The 11,565-nt window shown below is 36.6% G+C and overlaps 1 protein-coding gene across 1 annotated transcript in view; it reads left to right on the top strand.

Moving 5' to 3' along the window:
• The first annotated feature begins 1,528 nt into the window (after positions 1-1,528).
• The window catches only part of PALLD (palladin, cytoskeletal associated protein), a 179,348-nt gene continuing 169,311 nt past the window's right edge, over positions 1,529-11,565 (top strand). The window contains 1 exon segment of the mRNA XM_066317618.1: positions 1,529-2,574. Coding sequence (XP_066173715.1) covers positions 1,529-2,574 — 1,046 coding nt within the window.

The following is an 11,565-nucleotide window of genomic DNA, read 5'->3' as shown; positions in this document are numbered from 1 at the left end:
TCATTTGAAGGACAGATATTTACATGTTGTCTAAATAGCACCTTTGTTCATTTGAACAGAAAGTTTTAAAAAATAACTAAGATTAAAGAGGCAGAAACTCTGCAGGTTTAACCCTTGTTTCCCTGGCATTCATCCAGTTTATGCCTGAACAGCTGAGCCTCTAGACCAGCTGTTTGCTGGGCTTCTCAGATTCTTTCTTTAAAGCTGCTATGTGGTAGTCAGTTATACTGTATATACTTATTTAGACTCTGTTGACAAGAGATTGGCACAGTTGCTAAATTTGTTGCCCTGATAACAGGAAGGGAAGATGTAATCCCAGCAAATAATAAACTTATCACTGAATTCTATAAAAAAGTCTATCAAATCCTAAATGCTTTGGGTTTCTTAAACTTCTCTTTTATGTGTTGAGTTGTAGTCTGTTGGCAAGACAAACAGGCATATCAAGAGATGCATATGCTAAGCCAAGAATTCCAATAATCAGTCAGTCATTTAATGACTACATGCTGGGTAAGCCCTGGTTTAGTGACTAAAGGTAATTGGAGCCTGCACAAGCTGATGTAAAATACATCCGAGTGCATTGCATGATTGTCAAGCCATTTCTCCTCTATCAGTAGAGAATTAAAGGAAAATGTGTTTTTTTATTCTTATGTAAAAGTTTTCCTTGTAGAAATTATCATTAGAAGAAGAGAATTTTCCAGGGTAATTAAAATTACTGATGTTCCACTTAATTAAATTCTCTGTAGAAACAATATGTTTCAGATCACATCAGCTATAATCTAGTGACCAGTTGGACAAATACACTTCAACAAGGAGATTTTCAGGCGAGTCCTTCCCTTGGGGAAAGTGTGGTTTCCCTGATGTCTTGTTTCTTGCTGACTTTAAACAGAATGCTCATCCTAATTCTGAAGTTATGTTGGGAAATGGGAGAGGTATAAATGATTCTCTGCTTTGTGAAACTGGTACAAAATATACATTATACACTTCCATTGTGCAGGATGATATATAAGTTATGAAATCTGTTTCTTCTATTTACTTTCTCCTATTTACTTTTAGCATATGGTAGCTTGATATTTCATTTTTCAGTGTTGAGGAAAGTGCTACTAAATTGGTAACAAGTTAAAAATGTTATCACAATAAGTAAAATAATATTAAACACATTATCAACATTAAACAGAAAGGATACTGTGAAATTTCTAATCAACTTGAACACTTCTCTCAGAACTTGATGGTTTAGTGTCTGGAAGGCAATTTTATGGGAAAGAGAAAAGTAAATATATTCCCAAAATCTTCATAAGGCTAAAAGCGGGGGGGGGGGGGGGGGGGGGGGATAAAAATGATACAAAATAACCAATCAGATGTTATCATTTCCACCTAGACAATTTGCAGACCTGGCTCATTGTCATAGAAATCAAGGTTTATAGTATGTCATGCACCATTAGTTTCTGCTTGTCTTCCAGCTTTGTGTCTAGCTTATGGGAACTAGGATATAACATTTTTTCATTAAGGAATTGTTCTTGTGTCTTCCAGGATGCAAGACAGAAACTGTGGCCGGGCATTGCCTCTTTCTTTAATGCTGAAGGAGACTTACTCTCCAGAGAGGGACAGCAGTAAAGGATATCCTGAAAATATGTCAGAAGCTTCATCCTACCATGACTTTTTCTGTGATTCCCTGTCAGACACCCAGAATGGTGAATTTTCAAATGGACTTTCTGCCTTCCTTACCCAGGAGGAGATAAGTAAGAGCCTTGACATTGCTCGAGAAGCCATTGCCAATTCCGTGGAGGAAGATGAGAACGCAGAACCAGACTTTACTCATTATGTCAACACCTCTCTTTCTAGCCCTTCAGAAAGCCCTTCTTTCAGGGACACCAACTTGCATGAGCAAGACACTTTACAGACACCTCAAGCAAGCAGTTGGACTTCACCTGATGCAAGTCATGTTCTCCCAAGGAATCAGAAAGAGCAATCCTCTGCCCCTCAGACAGAGGACAGTTTTGTCACAGTTTCTAGGAGACAAGGAAGCACCTCACCCTTTCTACCTGCTAGTCCCAGCTTTGTCAGAAGCCTGAAATATGCAGAGAAAGGTGGTTCCTGTATGCCTAAGACAAGCCCAAACTCTGAATTGACATCCCAGGGAGAAGCTCCTTCCAGGAACAAGCTGTGTGACAAAGCTGCCACATTCATAGAGGAGTTGTCATCTATATTTAGACAGGCAGCGAAGACAAGAGGCCGTAGTCCTGATGGGGACTCTTCTTCTCCAGATAGTGGATACCTGTCTCCTAATAAGAAACAACCAGCTTTAAGTACCTTGGTGAACCAGGAGTTTGACAAACCACATCAAGACACTGAGCCTGAGGAAAAACTACCTGGAGTTCATCTGAATGGAAAACACTATTCTGGAAGGGGGAGCATCATGGAGAGCAAAATGGTCCTGTGCCGTCCCTTCATCAACATGGAAGAGCATGAACTTTCACCACCTCTATTCACTCAGAAGCTCCGTAGCCAAGAAGTTGCCGAAGGAAACAAAGTATTGCTGGAGTGCAGAGTTGCTGGCAACCCAGTCCCTGATGTCAGGTAAGTGCTAAGTCACCAGATCATCACCTGATTGTGGAAGATACCTAAGGACAGGTATGACAGTGACCTGCTTAGAGGCAGTCACATAAGAGCAGTCAATCATGCAGTTTTACAAACCACAAAGAATAACACATTGTAATGTCTTTATTTCACTAGAATGTTTCCACTCTATTTGCTTGGGAAATTAAATTCCGCTTGATTTAAGAGCCACATGGCAAAATTAGAAACAGAATTGGATCTAGCAACATTCTATGTGAGTGTTATTTCATGAATCCAGGTAAAAGAAGAGAAAACTTGCCCCTAAAGAGCGTATCTCAAGAAGATGAGATAGTTTTTACTGCTGATTAGTTACAATGTCTCCAAGATCTGTGTAAACTGTTTTTCTGAACCTTAACTCGGGCAGAATCATAAAGTAAGAAGGCTCTTAATGACTGAGCAAAATGAGTAATGAGAAACATTGCTGACATAATAGTAGATTATTGTAAAATCAAGTATGTTTTTACGTAATCACATCAATATAAAATAATTTGTAATTTCTGTCTTATTTCCGTTTTGACACACATAATTGTTCTATGTTGGCAGTCTGTAGATACAGCCATTATTGATTTGTGGCAAATAAGATTCATGCCAACTTTTCAGGCTCTTGCAAATCTCCCTGACAGTCAAATTAATACACTTTCATGGTCCATTCTCAAACTGGTTTTATTTATTAATTATTAATAATTCTCCATCTGACAACTGAAAGAAGACATATCAGTTACTAATAAAAATTACTTTTTCAAAGTTTCCACGAAAAACAAATTTTCCTCCTCCTCTCTATTTCATTATGGATCTTCAATGGGAGGAAAAATACGGCAACTACACCTCAAAAACTACTCATTTCAAAAGTCGATGCACTTCTTTTACTTGTCCTTTCTGTAGTGACACCAACTTGGCTGAAGAGGTCACTCACACACAGCACGGGCAGCACAGAGCCCTCAAGTGAGTGCTGCTGTGGAGCCAAGAGAGCAAACCCAAGCCTCGCTCAGGGGTTTAAGAGACAGCAAACACTTGAGGGATGTTTGGGTGAGACTCCAAAGTCTGAATCTTGGGGGAAGAAGAGGCTTCTTTCCAGATGAGAAAACATGCAGTAAAATATGCAGTGGATTTTTATCTATAATAGCATTACTGGGAACTTCTAAACAGTTTCAAGTTTTGTAGTGCTATCTGGGCACATCACTGTCCTTTCTAGATATGAAAAGGAGTTTTATGGCAGATCCTATATATATCCAGTAAATAGTTAATTTGCTGCAGTGGAAAAAGACAAACCTGTTTAAAACCACCCACATATTGCAGAGCAAGTGAAGAATGTCTGCACTACTTTCAGAAATATTTTCTGTTAATGGAAGTCTTATATGGTTTAAAAATAACATCAATGATATAATAATAGTTGACCATTCTATTGTATTTTGGTAATGAAAATAATCCAGTTTTCTAAAGCACTTTACTTAGACAATTGTTTCATTAGACAGGTTTTCTAGTTTGTAAAATATGTGGAAAACAGTCTTCAGACCATAATAATATTAATTTAAAATATTTACAGTTTTCTGAAGAAACTGGCTAGAAAAAAAATGTGTAAAAGATATTAAGCTTTTTGTGAAGATTTGTGACTAGGTAGAAAGTAGAAATGGATATCAGGAAAGTATGGTATTGCATTGCCAAAAGAAGGGCTATGGGACAAGCTGAACAGTTACCTGGTGTGAGAAGTGTAAGAGCAAGTTATTTGGCACAGAAAATCTGCTGAACAGGAGATGCAGACAAGGGCCTGAGCCAGGGCTGCCATAGTCTGTACATTTGCATGTAGCATTAAAATCTGGAGAAATCAAGCTTCAGCTCTTCTGATTTTTCCCAGAAAACCCATTTTTAGTAACACAGCCACTGCAAAGGTTGTTTTTGGAACTCTGTGTGATAAGTGTGATTAAAGTAGAAAGAAATTACAATTTTTGTGGGGGTTTTTTTTGTTGTTGTTTGGTTTCTTTCTTTGGTTGGTTGGGGATTTTTGTTCAGCTGGGAAGAAAACCAGAAGCCAAATTTCCTAAAGTCATAAGGAATAGTTCATAGGTGACAAGAAACTCACTAAGGTTTTATTTCACCAGGCACTCAAAAATTTGTCCAGCGTAATAGCAAATACAGTTAATATTTAAGTAGCATCAGGCACTGGCAACTATGAAATCATCCAACTGACACCAGAGCAAAAGGCCTTCAAAAGAATCTACATAGGCTTTTCTGATCTTTTAGCATGTTACTGCTTTTCTATGCCTCACATTTCGTCCTAGATCCAAGTAATCTTTATAACTGGCTTTCTTCCCTTTTCATAGCTTTTTTGAAACTAAACTTTCAAAGTCCTCAGCCTATACAGAGTTGAGCTAGAATCCTTCTTTATCCTGCTGCTTTTCTTATGAGGATAATGATAATGGTGCAGAATCTTAGTATAATTAAAGAAACCATCAAATGTAGTGTAAGGACAAGGTGTATATTTGAAGGTTATTTGATTAGGAAAGCCTCTTAAATTTTAAGCTCCTTAGATGTTCATAGCCATACACAGCTGAAAGTAAAGTGTTATGGTTTGAGTGATGAAACTTGACCAAAGTAGCTTTGTACTACAAATAGGAAAAAATTATATTTTGACAGAAGAATTTACAACTAGACGTTGAAATCCAAAAGAAAATAATTAGTTACATTTCTAGAATCATAATTTTTTTTTAAAAAAAGTTCAATGTCTAACTTACTAGTTCTACTAGCAGGAAGTCAGGTTTCTTGCAATGAATATTTTGTTACTGGTCAGAAGAACTCTTACATTTCTGAGCAACCCAGATTCCAGCCTAAGACTAGGAAGGTGCAGAGTGATTTGAAAAGTTCTAGGATATCTGCCTTCTAAAGAAGGTCTAAAACATGTAAATTATAAGTTGAAACAAAATTTCTGTTACTCTCAAAACCATTTTATCAGTCAGTAGCTGTCCTTCAAAGTGCATCAGCAATGCAGTGTTTAAAATACTTGTATTAGCCTTGAGCTAACTAAAGCAAATCCCAGCTGGGTGTGACTTAGACCTCTTCAGCATTTGCCTCACCACCTGAATATTTAATTGCATCTGAGGTCTGCCTGGAGCTGAAAGCCGTGATTAAAGTATTTTCTGAGGTCTACCCTGATCTGTAAGCTGTGATTAAAATATTTACACATATACACCCAGCTTCTGTAGCACAAGAGGTATTGAAATTTTTGTGCAAAATGTATTCTTTTCCTTTTTCCACAGCAAATTGACACAAAAAAAAATCAAAATCAAAATTAAAAACTAGGCACTTTCACATACTACATTACAAGAACAGGGTTTCTTTGCTTTAAAGAAACAATTTGCCCTCATTATAATCCTTTTCTTCTCATAAGTGCTGTTTTTCTAGATTTGACTGTAACAAATACCCCAAATCCCCACTTAGAAACATGCATGTAACCCAGAACTGTTCTTAGAAAATACAGAAACAAATGCAAAGTACGATACTTAAATGTATAATAAAACCAAGTTATGTTGACTTCTACAACTTTAAAATCTTGCCCATTTTTACAGTCTTTAAAGGCTTTGAAGACTAAAAGCATGCAATAAACTATGTCAACACCATAGTCCTCTCATCAGGCACAGTTGCAAAGAAAATTGAACATCAGATTAGGTCATGCTTAACAGAAGTCTGCAGAGCTGTGTAAAAACTCAGGTGTACAGGACAACAGTGGTTATACTACCTACACAGCAGTTGGTAGTTTTAAGTCTTGGAAATGTACAAGGTGTCACAGATATAGTTTTTGCTTCTTTACTGGACTTGATTTGAGGTAGAAAAGTCTGTGGTTTAGAGATAGAATTTAGTTTTGTTAATTGAAGGCTCTTATGAGGTAAATTTTGTAGTCGTAGTGAAACACCAGTGCCTTGGTGGGAGATAGAGGTGTTTACTAATTCTATAATGGCAAAGCTTTAGTACTACTTATTTTTATCTAATATGAATAGCTGTTTATGTATGTGTGGTTATGAGACATACTTGACTATTCCAGGTGTCCTTAGTTAAAAATAAAACCTGTTTAATGAATGTGCTGCTTGCTTTCTTGTAGAAACTCTGTAATAGTCATCTTTTAAATTGTTGTGTTACTTTTTAATTTGTGGAATCTTAACTATTTAAGTTAGATTTTAGAATTAGATGGTGCAGGTTTTCAAATATTCTCATTAGCTCATATACATACTTATGTTATTCAAGATGGAAACTTTAATGAAGAAATTTTATTATGAACTTGTTTGAAGTATTTGCTAATTCCATTCTTGTTTGCTTGCCCCAGACCAAAATTTGCTTCTGAACAATGAAGTGCTTAATGTGTCTTAAAAACAGAGCTTAGTAGATTTACAAGTATTATGTTAGCTACAGTGATTGCAGAAATAATTCGTAAAAGGTAAAAAAGATTAGGAGAGAGGGTGGGAGGAGAGGGCTCTTGTGACTTGAAAATCAGTAACAGCTATATATACTATTGTTATATAATAATAAAAAAAAAAGTCTTGTCCTGAGCTTTGAGGTGATTCTTACGTGATTCCCAAAATATTTTGCATTAACAATTGATCTAAAATACTTCCACAATTTATGCAATTGTTTCTGCTCTATTATTTCAGTGTTTTTATAATTGTTTATTAATATTTAGAACAGTGCAATGTCGCCCTGATTTTTCAGCCTTCTGATAGTTTACATTCTTGGCCTGAAGATTTCTCACGCATGGTAACATAAACAAAGTAGATTGTTTTCGCATTCCTCTTTGTGATCGACTTCTGGTTTGACCAGTGGGGTTGGAGAGGTGTCAATCTTGTCCCCCAGTTGTGGATCAAATACAAACGCTATTTAAACCCTGAATATAAATAAATTTCTTCTTTTTCTTGCTTCTCAACTTGACGAGGATGAGTGTCCCCCTTTTCATGTCCTCTGGTGACAGTGCAACAAGAAACAGGGGGGGGTTTATTATGCAACTTTTTGTAAATAATAAGTGTCTCCAGAACATCTTGTGTTTATTTCCTAAGGGTGAAAATTCATGAAGTTAATTGTCAAATTGCTCACAAATATAAACTTTTTAAAATATTCTCCCCATAGTTTTCTCTATTAAAATGTTTCCCCAATAAACATACTTTTATACAGAAATTTCCCATAGTCCTCTATAAATCTTTTCAGAGTAGAATCCTGCTAATCTGTCTTCTTACTAGCCTTTTACAAACAGAGGGTGCTTGTTAAGAGTGGTGAATATTCTTGCACCTAAGGAGTTCCTTGGATTAAAAATGTTCCGTTTGCAGATCTGGATGTTTTTCTGTATATGGAGGGAGCATTGACAACCATCTGAAAGTGTTAACTGCATGCTTATTGCTGAGATTAAACAGCAAGATGTTGTTAGCCATTTTAATCTGGAAGTACACTCATTTAGGAAATCTGCTCAGCAGTAATGTGTTGTCATTTAGTAATTTTTTTACACTTAAATGCAAATAAAATATGTATCAATATGAAAATTATATGTCAGCATCCTCAATATTTTCTGTCACAATAATAGTTTTTCTTTCTCTTTATCAATAATGTCTCCTTTATTTTTCTTGGGCTTTTTTCTTCAGTTACAAATCAAAATAATAGCTATTTGCAGTTGATCTCATTATTATTATTCTAGCCCTTCTTCCCTTCTCATTTATTTCCTCTTATACAGTTTGTTTATCGAACCATACCAGATCATTCTTGTATCTTTTGTTTGTTTGCTTTTGCTGTATTTTCAGTCAAGGCCAGCTCATCTCCAGGCATCCCTGGAGTTTGAATTTTCTTTAAGCGTAGATCTGGAATGTAGTGTTGAAAGTTACCTCAGTGACTTGTGAAACTGCTCCTTAATTCTGCTTGTCTTAGAACAGTGCTCTGGACTAGAGGACTTTGTTGGAGAATCGAGGGGTTACAGCCACCACAATAGCCACAGCTATTGCAGTGGCTGCCTGTAGGGATTTGTGGCCTGCAGGTATTCGGTAGAGAGTGTGCATCTTTGAGATACTTCTTTTCCATTTGCCATTCATTTTGTGGCAATAGGAATCCACAACCTCAGGATTTTCTGCATTTTGGGAAAACATACAGTGGAGCTTAGGCCTGTGTAGGTCATGTACCCACCTGCTTTATAAAACACTGTGGCCTGTCTGAGCAATGCTGGTAGTGTGTCAGTTTTCTTAAATTGTAAGTAATAGTTCTTTTACCTCAAACCACTTGGAAAGAAGATTTGCCATGGTGCTCCTTAAGAACAACATCTGGGAGTCTCTTGTACTCTGCAATGATTGATTGCAGAGAGGGGGCAGAGCTTGGTGCAGTGTGGATGTAGCCAGGTTGTTAGTCTGTAGGAATGACTGCTTACCACCTTGCTGGGTCTGCTCATGGGGGTGTGGCAGCTAACCCAGCATATGTACCCATATGCACTGCTGGTGAAGATGTTTTTCTAAGTAAGGAGAGGGATTAGGATTGCTTTGTTGATGTACCACATGATACTGGTTTATGACATGGTAATGTCAAGGGCAATGAGGGTCATTAGGGATGTATATTCAGTGTTGTTCACCTGGCCTAGTCTTGTCCAATGCCTCTGGGTATTCATTAATAATCATAGCCAGCCTATAAGAGGAACAGAGGAAGAGGATTTTCCCCAGCCTTCCATCCCCTTCTCCTCCTTCAGGTCAGCTATAGAAGATTTTGAGAATTTTGGATTCTCTTTAGATATTAAGAAAGCCAACTTTCGCTAAATTGTTATCTCAACTCACAGGCTCTGCTTTTGTCCCTCCTTCACCATCAGGGCCAGGGGAAAGGGGAGTGACTTATTTGGAGTTTGATTTCCTCCTGGAGTTACCCCACAATAATGATAACCAAATGTTTTGTTTGAAAGGGTGGGGTTTTTTTTCTTGCTTCCCTAACACCATAGAGTACAGTATTTAAAACAGGTACCTGGAAAGCATGGCTCTTTCCAATGTGAAATGATCTTTACAAAGTTCAGATTGTGATAACAGGGTAATTTATATAGATCTTAGAAAACAAACTGCTAGAAAACAGGCAGAGCAATCCACTGATGTTACAAAATTAATATTCAAAGGTCTAAAATAATTTGTGGATGTGGTTGGGAAGGTGGCCTATGGGGACACAAACCCTTTACTTGTTGGGTTTTGTAAAAGCCCCAAGGAGGATCTGTAGATTCTGGACACTGGTTATTCTTATGTGTCATTTATTTATTGTCTCTCTGGAATAGTTTTGACTAAATGATATAAGCATTTCCTCATTTTGTTATACCGGCTCTAAGCATCACCAGGTTCTCTTTCTTTGGAGCTGTCGTTTTTCATGAACATGGAAATAGCTCTTGTGAATTTTGGGGTTTGAAAGTTTCAAACTTTTATTTGGGTTTTTGTGGGGGGGTTTTTTCATCCTGAAAATTGGAAGAATAAATCCTGTTAGGTACATGAAGACAAGTGCTGCAAGAGGCAGTTGTAAAAACAAAGGGATAGTTATTTGAACTAGAATGGCTCTGCTAAATTAGAATTAGGAAGAGGATTCCAGCTCAGGTACTTTATTTTTCTCAGAATGCCCATGTCTCTGATTTAGTTTTTTTGATTTCATTACTGAAACTTTAAAAACATCTCAGTTCACTTCCTTATTCTTTTATTCTTCTTTTTCTGCCTCTCAGTAGAAGAATGCAGATCTCAAGTTCCTTGCTAATGCTCCCAAAATAAATAAACTACGGACTATTATTTATAAAAAGACTCAAAGATTAGATGACAGTTGTATCAAAATACTTGATGGCTAACTTAAAAAGCCTAAAGGTAAAGTAATAAAAATAATGCTTCTATCTACAGAGCGGAAAAAAACATAAAGGACTTTTGCCTTGTATTTACATAGGAATTGGATGAGACTTGGATGAACTTTAAAATAATGTGGCACCACATGTCTTCAGAAAGCTCTTTCACTACATGAGCTTTGTCCATGTTAAAAGTTTTTACTTTAAAAATTAAGTTTAATTGAAGTAGTTTTAAAATACAGATTTCCCACAAAGTGGTGCTGAAACAGTGCCAGAGGCAGAATTCCAAGAGGCTGATTTTACTTCATGTTTCAGAATTTATTTGTATAAATCTTACATGCTGTCTCTGGGCCTTGCCAGTATTGTGCAAAGCATCAACAGCCAAGAAGTCTGACAGTGAGGAAATAAATCTGCAATCTGCTTGTTATGGACTGATTGAAAGTGATCTGTGAAAATGAAAACTAAATGTAGAGACTAAGTAGAACAGAGATAGGAATGAACCTACATGATTTAGGCCTATTTTACTTGTACTGAAAGAGAAGAAAAGAGTAGTGAGGCTTTTCATAGAGAAGAGTCTGGAGTAAGTAATTCTGGCATCATTACCTGTCAGTGTTCAACAGGTATGAAGTGCTATTCCAAATCCCATTTAAAATATCATGCTTAATGCACTTTGACATGTTTGCTCATTTCCTTAAAGGCAGTACCACATCTTGGGTTGTTTTAAGCTTCTTAAAGACAATTATAGCAGTTTATTAATGTTACTTGAACAGGACACATCTTTTTAAAACACAATACATTGCTCTATAAATATAAATAAAGTAAATACAAGTATAATTTTGAAACCTCTTGCTTTAAAAATTCTAATAAAAAACTGTCATGTCTGAAATATGCTCTGTAAATGCATTCTTGGCAATGTGAAAGCTACCTTTAAAGATATGGATAAGGAAATTGAACAAATAGGACTTCTCTGCAAACATTCATAGCTGATGGCTGAAAATGTTAAACTTCAGTTTGGGCTATTAGAGCTGGCAGGGCTTTAAGGGGGGTAGGAAAGGCTATGGACTAAAAGCTTATAATACAACAAGCATAGAAGAAACATTGTTAAACAGCGGTGAATAATGAGCTTATTTTTTTGGTTCTGGGACCCATCT

This window comes from Sylvia atricapilla, chromosome 4, assembly GCF_009819655.1.
Source record: "Sylvia atricapilla isolate bSylAtr1 chromosome 4, bSylAtr1.pri, whole genome shotgun sequence".
Taxonomy (NCBI): domain Eukaryota; kingdom Metazoa; phylum Chordata; class Aves; order Passeriformes; family Sylviidae; genus Sylvia; species Sylvia atricapilla.
Note: the sequence above shows the minus strand (reverse complement) of the source record. Positions and strands in the feature narration are given on the sequence as shown.